The following is a 14,313-nucleotide window of genomic DNA, read 5'->3' as shown; positions in this document are numbered from 1 at the left end:
AGAGAGAGAGAGAGAGAGAGAGAGAGAGAGAGAGAGAGAGAGAGAGAGAGAGAGGGAAAGGGCGGAGGAGAAAGAGAGGTAGCAGTGTAATAGATGTATACTGGCTGCACAACGTCTGCTCCCTGTAACCCAGCTGTGCGGCTGCTGCGAGGAATTATGAGAGCCTTTCCTTTCAGCTGGATCCTATAAAAAGCGGGTGATGGCGTTCCTACGGATACGGAAAGCGCAGTGAAACTGACTATAACGCATTTTAGTGTTTCTTTCAGTCTCTAGCAGGCAGGCATAGTGGGATGGTCTAAGACTAAGATTGAGAAACAGAGGGTACCAGGTTCAAGTCCTTGTTGGAAGCGGAAGGAATTTTCAAGCCGTGCTGCGACTCACGGTTAATTGGGAACTCGTGACCTGGCACGAGGGAAACATGGATGCAGTTAATGGGATTTCGGTCTTTGCCACTTTGTGGTGGGTCTGATCTACTCACCTCCCCCCGTTTACGCTCTACATCTGCGCCTTGATCCTAGAGGGTGGTGGCGTTCCTACGGATGCGAAAATTCGGCTTCCAGCCGAGTCTCACAAGAACCGTGTTTTTTTTCTTTCTTTCAGTCTCTACATATGGCCCTGCTTACCCTTCTTCCCTCTCTGCATTTTGCGGCTCTATGGGCAGAGGGTGGACATGATTGCTCTCGCAAGCACCTTCCCTGCAGTACTAAACATGTTATTTGGACGGGTTAAAGGAAATTTATTTATATATGTCCAAATATACCAAGGCTATTCTACCATGTGGGTTTTTAAGCACACTGCTGCAACTACTTCACTAGGGATCTATTGTGCTAGTAAAAAAAATAGAAATACCACTTGGCCAGCAAGGCAAAGCAGGAAATATCATAACAATTAATATTGGTTTTTTCAGCATGTGGATAGTTTCTGCGTGTCGGAGACTGTGAACGTGGTGGTCAAGTGACCCGGATAGTAGGCAGGCTGTCCTCCGCCGACATGAACGGTGACAACACCGGCTTCAACCATTGGGCTGTCCTCGTAGATGTCCTTGGCTGAGTCGGGCACAATGGCGTGGAAATGCGGACTGATCTGCAGCTCGACCTGCGCACTTTGGCCCTTGGGAATGCCGACGCGCTCAAAGTTGGCCAGGCGAATCTGAGCAAGAGCAAATCATTGAGATACATGCGCATGCATGCGATCGGCTCAACAGTCAGGGACATTCATTGTGCAGAACACATAACACATGACACGAGTTGCAAACAAGACAAGGGCCGGTGTACCTTGACCAGACCAAGGACTTCTCCTGCCCACACCTGGAACAAGACGGCCAGATCAAGTGGGTGGCATCCCCCAGGGACGGTGAGACCGGTCCACCTGGTCGGGCCAAATGCGGATACATAACCGCATGCGGCAGGTGCACCCCCTAAAAATTTCGACCTAGATTCAGCATGCACATAATGACCCTGAATGACATGCACCAGCCATCATACACGTATGCGGCCGTGCACTAAAAGGGGGACCGGATGCTCCCCTGGTAAGTGTACATGTACCGGTACTCACACGTGGCACTGGGACTGAGGCATGCGGCTGTTCCACGTACACCTGGACAACTTCATCACCATCCATTTCACCCGTATTGGTGACACGAACTGTCACGCTCACAAAGTCACATGCCTAAACAAGTAAAGCATGAATAGGAAGATCAGTGATGAAAATAACATTGATTTTAAATCACACTCATACCCTCCCTACAGCCAAATTGGTTACTTGGGTCTCCCCGGCACTGGGGAGAGGGACTTAAAAGGACTGATAGGAAATATGACGAATTTGGCCGACAACCTCTGAGAAATGTTTAAACCCTTTACCGGCAAGTTACTTTTGTATGTGAAATCCATAACATTTAGAAGGATGCCAATAACTCACAACGAGGCCACATTTTGTATGTGCAAGTTATGTTTTCTTGGAAGTCTGGTACTACTTCCTGACCATGGAAAAAATTACTTTCACCTACCACAAACGTACGCTGCTAAATTACAATAATTCATTGACACCTCTACGTCTAAACACGGAAATTGTACACATGCAAATCGTCAGAGTTCCGACATTCACATGATACTGCAAAACAAGTCGACTTCGGAGCGGAAACAAACGCTATAGCTATCACAGACTTCAGTGGTCGTGCCTCACTCACAAATGAGCCCCAGAATCGCTGTCGGATAGCTCCGTAAGGCCGCATGCACGCCGCGCTGCGCTGCCGTCACTCAGGTACGTAGAACGTCGATGGCCTAAATTTCCGTCTCTGGAAGACTATCGACACGAGGATCACTCTCCATGGCTTCACCACCATAAGCACCATCAGATTATCCCTGGTACATCACGACGACATCGTCTTCAGCGGCTGGCGCTCCCCATATTTGTGCGAGAATTTACTTGGCGTGCGCCCCGCTCCGTAATTTGAGATTCGCTTGCATCGGCGGCTGGAACGAAGTATGTATCTATCTGTCGTCGGTCCCAGAGCGAATGACTGCTAGTTCCTCGTCGGAGAAGTCACCCGAGGACGAAAGGAACTCAATGCGCAAGAGAAAATGCACCTGACGATGTTTTGACAGAGGTAGGCGGCATTGTCGGCGCGCGTGTATTTCCGTATGTTTTCGATCGCGCAGTTCTCAATGAAATCAAATGAGACACGCGTGGATCATACCTAGGCTGCATGATGGCCACGGGAAATCCCCGTGGGCTGATGCTTCCTGTCATGCCAGGCATGGTTTGGTATGCATGTCGAATGCGTGAACGTTGACGCATTCAAGTATGGGGCTGCCGGTAAAGGGTTAATCTCAGAACTCTGGGTGGACTTCGAAATAATCCTACTTATAGTCTCACCACACCTGAGTAAAGGTGTGAGGACACACACACACACACACACACACACACACACACACACACACACACACACACATACACACATATACACACACACACACATACACACATACACACACACACACACACACACACACACACACACACACACACACACACACACGCACACACGTGCACAAGACACTGTAAGAACTAACCTTGACTGTTGTTTTGGACAGGCTCAGTTCAGAATACTTGAACGTGGTGTAGGACAGTCCATAACCGAACGGGTATTGCACTTCTCCAGTAAAGTATCGGTATGTTATACCTGTGATGAAAAATGCGACACATCCATTGATCACTTTTCAGATTATGATCATGGCTCATCTTGAGTGTGACTCACATCTAAATCTATGTGATTCCGGTCAGAATTTAAATGCGACATTTTCCTGAAAGTGTCTCTAGGCTTTTGAACTACACTGAGCTGAAAATCTCAATTTCTCCTCACTTACCCCGCTTCACATCTAGACTCTTCAATTGGTGGCAATAGAAAGATATGTAAAAAAGAAGACACGAATTCATAGAGTGTGAAGAAGACTCAAGAGTATAGCGAGATAGAGAGTGGTGGTAAACTAGGGGCACTCCAGAACCTTCCTGTCTGTGTGTGTGTGTGTGGGGGGGGGGGGGGGGGGGAGAGGAGCATGAGTTTTATGGCGCCAGCATTACAAGTGCAAGGATGTGACAGTGGAAAAGGGGCAATACGACTGGCTCACCTTTGGATCCATTGTTCGGGTAGAGATTGGTGTTACCCATTGCCGGCAAGTCCTACGTCTTCAGATACGACGTGACTGACGCACGTCCGCCAGGGTTCGCTTTGCCAAACAGAACGTCAGCAATAGCACCGGCACCCTGTAACAGACAGAAATAGATCACATGCAGTACAGTAAGACCTGGTGTAAGCGACCTCTGGATTTAGTGACCACCTGCTCTTAACGACTGTTTCTCCATGCACCGACAATTCTACACAGACACTGTGGGACCTGGTTCTTAAGACCACCTGACTTTAACGACCGCTTTCGCTTGCACCGTGGGTTGGTCGCTTAAACCAGGTTTTCCTGTACATTGCAATTTTGAATTGCGCATACCGACTAGGAGCAAAAGAATAGCTAAGTCACACACACTCACCCAGTTCTCTGAGTGGAATTGATGGATTTCGATGAGAATGAGCACAATTTTACCATAGAATTAAACACGAATTTTTCATGCCGCTGGGAGTTCGATATGAATCGTTTCCTGCTTATGGTATTTGATATCCAGTCCGAGGGCAATGACATAATCAGATTCCATCTACTGAACTGATTAGAAGTGCCAAAACAACACGTGCTACCAAGAAGGCGCTACCAAGAGGGTGCTACCAAGAAGGTGCTACCAAGAGGGTGCTACCAAGAGTGGTTAGCCACACGAGTATGAAGTCAACAATGAAAAGGATTTTCCGAGCAAAACGGACCATTATATGTAGAGTAAAACCTGGTTTGAGCAACCATCCCACGGCGTGAGCGAAAGCGGTCACTAAAGCCAGGTGGTCTTTAGAACCAGGTCCCACAGTGTCTGTTGAGAACTGTCGGTGCGTGGAAAAACGGTGGTTAAGAGCAGGTGGTCGCTAAACCCAGAGGTCGCTTACACCAGGTCTTACTGTATTGGGATACGAACAAGCGCATCAGCTGGGCGGTTTCATCACTATTCATCTACAGTAAAACATACCCTAACCGGACGCCCTTGGTGCAGCAGAAACTTTCCTGACATGACAGGACTCCGCTTGATCAAGGGACACACGTTCGATCCACAGCAGTTTGTTGGAAGCAATTTTCTCCGATCAAAACAGGATTTCGCTTGGTACAGGGTCCGACAAAAACACGAGTGCTACAGGTTTTAGCTTCCAGGTACGATTTTCTTTCATACATTGGACTGTTGGGAGGACGTGTGTTGGTCTGTGCACGGCCAATGTCTTGGCATCTTTGAATCTACCATGTGATAATGATGTGAAATTCTGTGAACTTTTCCTGGCCGACATCGTGTTGCAATTATTGAAAAATGTTGAGCACCCATAGGACACCCATAGTTCGGAGAGGAGGCCTAATGTTGGGGCTATGGACTCTTGGATACACAAAATGTCTCTAAACACACTTACGCATTTCTCATATACATGCATACACACACACACACACACACAGACAGACAGACAGACAGACAGACAGACACCCACACCCACACACAAACCCCCACACAAACACCCCCCCCCCCCACACACACACATCACGCTACCCGACTCACCTCCATACCGGGATACCAAGCATCAAGGATGGCATCGGCCTGAGTCGTGATGTTCCCCAGCGCCATAGTTCCCCCGTGCACGAGCACGACAACGAGGGGAGTGTGCGGGTACGCATGGCGCAGCGTAGTGAACAGATCATTCTGATGACCGGGAAGCTCAATGGTGGCTCGATCGTGTCCCTCACGCTCCTGCACCAGATCCAGGCCCAGCACCAGAACAATAGCGTCGGAACCATTCGCCACGGTTACGGCCTCACCAAAGCCGCGCGTGCTCTCGCATGCCACGTCGTCGCACCCTCCAGCCCAGGCCACCTTGTGCTCGTAGTGTGACATGCACGGTGCCGATTTGCCGCCGGGAACGGAGTGCTTTCCGGCCGTGGACGACAGTTGAGCGCAGGTGTAGTTCAGAAACGTGTAATGCGTGCAGCCCTCGTTCATGCCGCACTGCCAGCAGCAGTTTTCCAGGCTCGCCGATGGCGTGGCAGGACACGCTGGACCGGAGCAGTAGCTGACATCCTCCTCGATCTCGCCGCATTTCGCGACAAACTTGCCGGGATTGACGCCGAGAGCGTCCTGCATTGCGTCCACAATGGACGGGACTCCGCGGTCGGGCACGATGGCGTAGTTGCCGAGCAGCAGGGGTCCATTGACGGCGCTCGGGCCGATGACGGCAACTTTCTTTAGTGATTTAGACAGCGGTAGTGCACCGTTGACGTTGTGATAGAGCGTCATAGCCTGCTGCGCAGAGTACCGTGCCAGGGCCAGGTGAGAGTCGTTCTCGACGATGCTCGAATTACGCAGGTAGTTCCACTCGACCATGTGCGGAGGGTCGTGCATGCCGAGCTTGAGGCGCACGAGGAACAGTCGCTTGAACGCCGCCTCCACGGCGTCCTTGGTCGTCATGCCGGCGTCGATGGCGGGCTGGATTTGAGCGATGGCGCGGTTCCCGCCGCCCTCCTGGTCCATGCCGGCGTTGAGGCCGGCCGCCGCGGCGCAGGTCATGTTGGGGCAGTAGGCGTGCGTCTCGTAGATCTGCGCCCAGGCGTCATAGTCGCTGACGACGAACCCTGGCCAGTGCCACTGGTCACGCAGGATGCCGGACAGCAGGCCCTTGTCGGCGCAGGTCGGCACACCATTGATGGCGTTGTAGCTGCACATGACGTGCGCACCCTGCGCAAAGTGCACGCACGCTCGGAACACCGGCATGTACGTCTCCCACATGTTGCGTGCATCCACCTGAAAACGAAACACACGGGGAGTTTCCAAGCACACAAACGTATACAGCCGCGCATGCACCCACGGATGTCCGCACGCATAAAAGTATACTACGGAGAAGTGAACTTTACGCACCTGTGGGTGAAAAAGGTTCCATTCATGTCTGTTTTCGGCTACGCATGCACATCAACAAATTATTGCGTCAATGCAGTTGACAAATTGGGTGTTCGAGGACACAGAATAGGCGGAAACTGTTCCCGCACACACATACAGGTGCACACGCGTTCCTGCATGATCCTGCACATACACACACATAATAGTTCCACACACATACACATACGCATGTATACACATACTCGTACGCGCACACACACACACATATAAGCACCCCTCTCTCTCTCTCTGTTTCTGGCACACAAACACATACACGAAACAGATCGGTCCTAAGGCTATGCGATCGTATTGCACTCCGAATATAATGATTGTGCGAACATTACAGTGTTTATGGACCACATACCGTAGCCGAGAAATGGTAGCGGTCGACGGGAACGGTTTCCAGATCGTATGCAGCGTAGTGCTTGCAGCAGGCAGCCGCCTGCATGTACCGGGGCGATGAACCATTGCCGACCTGTGCCGCGTGGACAAACGCGTACGTCAGGTAGCTACTGAGCACTGGATCCTCGGAATAGACCTGCATGGAGAATACAACACCAGAATACAGAATATGATGAGTAAACCCGGGGGGAGGAGGAGGAGGGGGAAATATGTTGGACAAAGTATGAAACTGCACAGTGCATACACTGGTAGCAGAGATGTATGCTGAGGATTCGAATTATACAGCGGTCTAATGGCATTGTCAGATTAATTTTAAGAGGCAATCTCCTCATCCATTTTGGGCAAGATGCATACACATGTGTATGCATATGAGCTCGCAACCACACACGCAACGAGGAATGTGTACATGGATGATTCTGTTTCAAGGTCTAACACAGGGTTCTAGCAAGAAACAATATTTGTAGGAGGTGGGGATATTTGGGGAAACAAGCAGTTCACCCAGGTGTCCATGTTTTACTATTGCCTTGTCACAAAAAAAGCATCTTACTGGTCCATAGAGTGCCCAGAACGATCAATATGTGGCCGCATATTAGTTGTGTGACGTGAAAAACAATATAATCGAAAAAAGAAAAGTAGAGTAGTGCGCTATCAGAGTGTGTGTGTGGGGATTGGGCTGCCTCCCCTACCCTGTTTTGCTTAGAACCCTGCTAGACTCATGTTTCATTTCAAGTTTTAATCTGGATGGCATTTCCTTTTTGCTTGTTCTTTCTACAGCAGACTACTTCAAAGTAACTCTCCACCTCCATGTGGTCTAAGGCCGATAGTTAGTATCACCTTCTTTGACGAGCCTTTGATAGGCCAAACAGCTGTCAGAAGGAAAAAACATTTTACCTGTGACCCCTTCCGTGTTTGAAATTATTGTTTCACGTAATGGCTACCGAGGGTAGCAATGGTCGGCTTTAGAGCGCACGGAGGTGGAGGGTTACTTTGAAGTACAGTATGTCTGTAATCGGTTGCACTCTTCAACAGCCGAATGGCGCCGTTCACAGTTTGATTGATACTTGTTCATCGCCCTAGTCGTTTCAAGTTTCAACAGTAATGTCTCACCTCTTGCGCTCTACCCCAGCGTGGGTCACGGACAAGGTTCATGTTTGGTGCGTACATTGTGATACCGACTCCGTTGTCATGGGGCTCACCACGGTTACCTGAAGGGCACGACAAGGGGAAAAATGATAACCAAAAAGATTTCAATGACAAGGTGCTGGAACCATGTTCAAATGATTGAGCTGGGTGGCATATGAATCTACCATGTTCACACACAACAGAGGCGAAAGGCTGTGTAGACCTCTGTTGTGTGTGTGTATGCTGCTCTGTTATTCGAGCATTGAACACTCTACCTCGATCTGCCTAGCCCGGCCTTGTTTGTACCAGGTTCAGATACTTCCAAAAAATATCTGCTTTGGAAGTGGCTTTACAGTGATAATGTGGCGCTGTTGTTCTCTGCATAGTGGTAGTAACATACTCTCATATCTCTCTTTTCCGGGTAGTCGGGGACCAGGCACCGTCCAGAACTTGGCAATACCTGTAACTCAGAATCAAGTACATTTTGATGGGGGGGGGGGGGGGGGGGGGAATGGCCGGAGATCTGGGGTACGACGTCGCTATTTCAACAAAACTGGGCAAAGACTGCTGCTATCTCCACTAAATCTCCCCCCAGGGTGCCCGGTGGACCTAGGTGCCTCTAACTTGCAGGTCCGGATAAGACATTTTATTAATATTATATTTTTTCACTAAGTACACAACCTACTCATCGGTATGAGTGTGTAGAGCAGTACACCTGCAGAATGGTTATTTGATTGCATGACCATTGCACCGCTTCAGATGGCTTGCATGCAGCGAGGAAACTGTGGCACCGAACGCACCGGTCTTCCACTCCATGTTGCACACAAAGCACATGCAATGATGTTCCTAAACAACACGTAATTTTCGGTGTAACTTAAATTTCGGTAGTTTCGGTAGAGAAATCAGGAACCTAAATTTACATTACTCCTAAATGGCACTGGAGTATGCACTGTAGTACAGTGCATTGTTCATAATTCCCATGCTCCGTCCAAAGAACAGCATTCTGTACTGTATCGCGAGTGCACTACTCGCGGACATTGCGTTCGTATACTGATTTACCTTCTGCCCGTATAGCAAAAGTGCGTAATTACGGCGAGTGTATTTTTATTTTTATTTTACTTGGGCATTACCTACAGACCCTAAGGTCTTCTTATAGGGTGCCCAAGATGTGTAGATTTGTCCAACTTGTCAGAAGTGGGCTGCAGTACAGGAAAGTATCGCTAGTGCAACTCAGTTCATACGGTGTGAGAATCTCAGTGTAGTAAGGTCACACTTGGCATTTTCTTGTGTGGCGTTTCATGGAAAACTGCGTAGGAATTGACTTCAAACTGGCAGTGTGTGTACGTGCAAGGTACGTATAACATACAGACAGGGCGCCACTTCAACAGCACGACCACGGAAGGGATGGGTTGGCGGGGCGTTCTCGCGGTACATTACGGTACAAGCACATGGTAACCTACATGTAGCATTCGATACCTGGTCGCGAGTACAATATTGGCGGTTGATGAAGCGGACACTGTCCACGTGTATGTGTACATATTTACATTCTGTCCTTATGGCAGAGGTGTGCCGCTTATTGAGAGTGTGTGAGTTAGATGCGACCGACTTGTAACAACTTGGCTGTAGTACAAGCACACAGTTACGGTATTCCCCGATTGTAAGTCGCATCCCCATTTTCAGGTCCTTGTCACATCGTTTCAATATATTCACTTCAGTAGCAAGTCATGCTCGATTGTAAGTTGCACCCCCCCCACCCCTTGTTGAGAATGAAGTTTAGTGTAAAAAGATGTAAGACTTATAATCAGGGAAACACGGTACGTACCTTCATGCACGAAGCCATTGTGCAGGGCGCGTGCCTCCTGGCCGACCGCCTCTCCCACCCTGTACATTGTCTGCTTGTCCCACATGGCACCCAGGGCACAGCCGTTTGGGAACGACGTGGCGTGCTTCTGCTTCACTCCGTGCTCGTCATCGTTCAGCCAGTTGTAGGCGGGTATGCCTTGAACAGAACAGACAACAATGAATTACTGTAAGCCAACAAATATTCGGCGCACATTTATTTTCGGCTATTTTCGACCTGGTCATGTTTGGTCGAAAACATTTTGCGGCCGAAATTTTGTTTTGCAAGGTTCAGTGTGACAGCGTACACAGGCTGCAGCAGTACAGGCCAAATATTTGATGCTGCCGAAATGTGTTCTAGCCTCGGAAGGCCGACATTTGAATGGGCCGAAAATATGTAGACTAACAGTAAGATCTAGGTTTGAAATAACCATGGTAACCATGGGTGACAGGTCCGAAACGTCAAGAATTGTTCAACATCACAATAAAAGAATTTTTAATGCAGCACATGTGCAGATGGTGAATAGCAACTGAATAGAGCGGTTCTTAGTTGACAACTCTCCTTTTCTTTGAGGGGTGAGATGAGTACATCGAATACTCGAGCGTTCAATCGAAGATTTTAAATGAGTGAGGACTCGTTTCGTTAAAATACTCGACGCATACTATGCACTACTGCATGCAAGTACATCAAGTTCTAGCACTTCCATTACTATGACAGGTAATGTGCAACCCAAGTCCTTGATTCTGGCACTCGTTCATCCCTATTAAAATGAAGCAATTTGAGGCAAGAGTCATCGACAAATCTTCGAACATTATTTTGGCTATCACTGCAAGATTACGTGAGCAGGCACTTACATCCAAAACTGTTTGGTGGGCCATAGCTATTCTAATGAACAATGTCCGCATGTGTGCATACTTTGCAATTGCCGCCTGGTCGGAGCGCAGTGGTCCGTTTGAGTGTGAACAGCGTCGAAACTAGTGTGGCAACATCGCAAAAATACTTTACTTTTGAGACCTTTGAGGCAATAGGATATGGGCTATTGGCGCACAATTTCTAAACCTTCCGCTAGCAGGGCCTCTTCAATTCCCGCATCAATGAGGAATACCCACCCGTGGCCCTGAGCTGTGCGCCATTGGACAGGGCAGTAGGTCGGTAATTGCAACTATTTTTTTCTTCTTCGCCGTAGGTGGAGTAGGTAGATGAACAGGTGTGAGATGTTGATATTTTGCAAATTTGAACTCCCAGTTACAGTCAACTTTGCTAATAACGACTGCGTATATAACAATTGGCGAATAAGGTCAGAATTTCCATGCCCATAGCAAAGTCCCATTTAACTGAAATACGTAAAATGAGATATCGGGTATAAGGACACTTCGCGAATAACAACACTTTTTCGGATGCCCCGCCAAATGTCGTTATACGCCAAGTTGACTGTAGCTCTTTGACCAAGAGGCAAGCACATAGATTTTCAGTGTATCTCAGTGAAATACAGTGCTGTGAGTCAACTTACGTCAAGCTGTGCAAGGATGCAGGATGTTACATTGTACATTTATCCACAAGGAGCACCCGTTAACATCAAGATTGCGACAGCTAAAGTTCTGCCAGAGAAATCCAACCTCATGAGTAATAGTGGCGCGTTCGAGCGCACAGAATTGTGTGTCGCCGCCAAGTGTACGCACTAACGTACATGTAAAAGCTAATGTGCCTGCAAGACCAGACAGACCTCTCCGCGCTCGTGCCGCCTCGCCATGAAGCTAGCCTCGTCCCGTGGACAAGGTCGCAGCTCCGTGTCCGCCATCAGCATCAGCTACAAACAGTGCTCCTCCCTACGCCCCTAACTTTCTCCAGCGTTCGTTCCCATAATTATGGTGTTGTGCATGAATGGAATAGGCTGCCGCAAGACCTGTTTCCGGAACCGATGCCCCAGTTGAAGTCTCTCCAATCCTTCAAGACGAAAGTCCATCGCCACTTGCGTCAAAATAATTGGCTCTGGGCTACGGACTCCCTGTGAGGCTATGTCACCCGTCAATGAGCAAGTACCCTCGGCCATCATCTCCTTCTTGTTTTATTTTATTCTATTTCTCCTTCTCGTAGCTCTTTCTGTCTCTCTCTGTCTCTTTCTCTTTTCTCACTTGATCTCCCTCCCTCCCTAGCTGCATTCCTATCGATTCCTGGTCGTAGGCTGTGATTCCGAGACCTCCGGTCGGATGAGCCTCGCCAACCACATCGGCACATCGCCCCTACTCTCCTTTGTCTTGTTGTCCAGTGTGACTTCAGTTGTCCTCTTTCCCTGATTATTATTAGTAGGGCTGTGTTAGCTAGTAAAAAAAAAGAAAAAGAAAAAATTATAGCTATTATAAAAAAGAAAAAAAGTAGTGCTAGGGCCGCGCATGCAGGGCACTGCACCGTTTTATTCATGAGGTTGGATTTCCTAGGCCAGTATCGTAGGCTGCATAGTAGGCTGGGACCAGTTTGACCCTGCCTGACTGTACCACGACCGACAATGAGGCGCTGCACTTACCGAGTCGTACGATGGCGGGAGCGGCGTTCGTCAACTGTCCGATTTGCTCCGCAACGGTCGCCTGCTTTGCCAGCGCCTCCACACGCTCCTCCATCGGCATGGTCCAGTCGAAGAAGCCACCCTTCAGGTGCGGGCATTCCATGTAGCCCTCCACATCATGCACGCATGTTGTCTGGTCGAGACACAAGTATTCACCATGTTTGCACTTTCCACACAAACTCGGGTCCAGCACGCATTCGCCACTGGAATCGCAATACTGGAACTCGCCCAGACATGGACTGTCCGCCTTGAGGTGGACGGTGGCCAATGCGAGAAGAAGAACGCTAGTGGCGAGCATGTTCGCCATTCTCTGCAGGGGCTCCTGTCCGAAAATCTACACTTTGATTAGGAGAAAACTTTGCGGGAGCGAAAATGTTGTTGAATGGATGCGTCCAGCCTCTTCCCCGACGTCACTCAGCCTTCACTACCAATACCATGCTTTGCCTTCAATCAGGCCAGAGCCTGCTCATGCATAATATTCGCAACACTCATCTCGAGACGTCATCTCAGTCAGGGACACTCCATGCGTCACAAGACAGGCATGTGCATCTAGCATCTGCCTGTCTTGTGACGCATACGCGGCATAGAGACTGACTGAGTTGAGGTTGACATGCGCAGCTGGTGCATGGCTGGTAGGCGCCGCCGGATTGTGCTCGCAAAATCATGGAATTATGCTTTCATGGATTCTCGCATTATGCTCGCAAAATCCTCATATCATGCTTTGGCACGCGGAGATACATATTCACTTTGTTGTACTGATGGAGCCTCAATGTTCGGGAAATTGTGCGTTTTTCGTACTTGCAAAAAAGCTCATTACCTAACATGGAAATTGTGGGCACAGGGTTTGCGATAGAGACCACTAACTAAACCAGATTTTGAACAGTCAGACGTGCACACTCTAGCACAAAACTGACAAAGTATACTGAAACATTTCACGGCATGAAAGTCAGCTTGGGCACTGCTCGACAGCGCTAACCAACGGCCTTCCAACTTGAAAGGTTCATGGATATTAGTGCTGATTCCAAAGAGAGGACCAAAGTAGTTTGAGTTGCCATTGAAAATTATCTTGTTCAACTGTCTTCGTCATCGTCATGCTCGTCCAACCAATGTCACCCTCACCCTGCGAATACTGTATGAGTACAAATTTTCGTCCACGAAATCTTTCGTTATTTATTTATTTCACCTTCCCGTGGCCAGAGAATATAGGCCAATATGGAGGGAGGGGGGCGGTAGCCAGCCATGGCTGTAAACAAAAACAAAGCAAAAATAAATAAATCTTACACATTACTGGAGGCAAAGAGAAACAAATCTGGATGAAGAATTAGCAGTTATTAGAACACGAGCTTCATGTTGGCCTTGAAATCCTTTAGCGTACAAGACGATTTTACTGATAGAGGCAGGGCCAGCCAGAGAGAATAGGCAGCGAAAAACGGAGATCTGGTATAAGCTGAGGTTCGGGCTTTAGGTAAAGTGCAGGGATTGCGCGTAGGACGAGTGGGAAGAAACCAGTTATATTTACGCAAGTGTGGCGGGGCTTTGTCAAGACGAATAGAATGAACAACGATACACAGTTTTCGATCCGCTTGACTAGAGATAGGGAAGGTGTTAAACATATCGTACAGCTCGGCAGAAGGACAGTATGATGGTTTTCGGAACTTGAAGGACTTTGAGTATACTCTTATTGTGGACTTCCAGGGTACTCAGTAACGATTTACTTAGTAGGGATGACCAGGCGGTTGAGCAATAGAGAAAAATGGGGAAAATATAGCAATGGTAAAAAAGGCGAATGCATTCAAGCGGTAGGTGGGAGCAGTGAGACACGAGGTAGCCAACAGCT

At 48.6% G+C, this 14,313-nt stretch overlaps 1 protein-coding gene across 1 annotated transcript; it reads right to left on the bottom strand.

Annotated features, from left to right (window-relative positions):
* Window positions 1-696: 696 nt before the first annotated feature.
* Window positions 697-12,873, bottom strand: LOC135828022 (uncharacterized). The gene is made up of 9 exons (XM_065340458.1): window positions 12,438-12,873; window positions 9,899-10,075; window positions 8,062-8,159; window positions 6,917-7,090; window positions 5,185-6,420; window positions 3,627-3,678; window positions 3,072-3,181; window positions 1,555-1,668; window positions 697-1,149 (listed from the first exon to the last, which is right to left on the bottom strand). Exons 1-9 carry the CDS (start codon window positions 12,781-12,783, stop codon window positions 904-906), a joined length of 2,553 nt encoding a protein of 850 aa, XP_065196530.1. The 5' UTR covers window positions 12,784-12,873; the 3' UTR covers window positions 697-903.
* Between the last annotated feature and the right edge of the window lie 1,440 nt (window positions 12,874-14,313).

The sequence above is a fragment of the Sycon ciliatum genome, chromosome 12, assembly GCF_964019385.1.
Source record: "Sycon ciliatum chromosome 12, ocSycCili1.1, whole genome shotgun sequence".
Lineage (NCBI taxonomy): Eukaryota > Metazoa > Porifera > Calcarea > Leucosolenida > Sycettidae > Sycon > Sycon ciliatum.
This window is presented reverse-complemented; position numbering and strand designations above follow the sequence as displayed.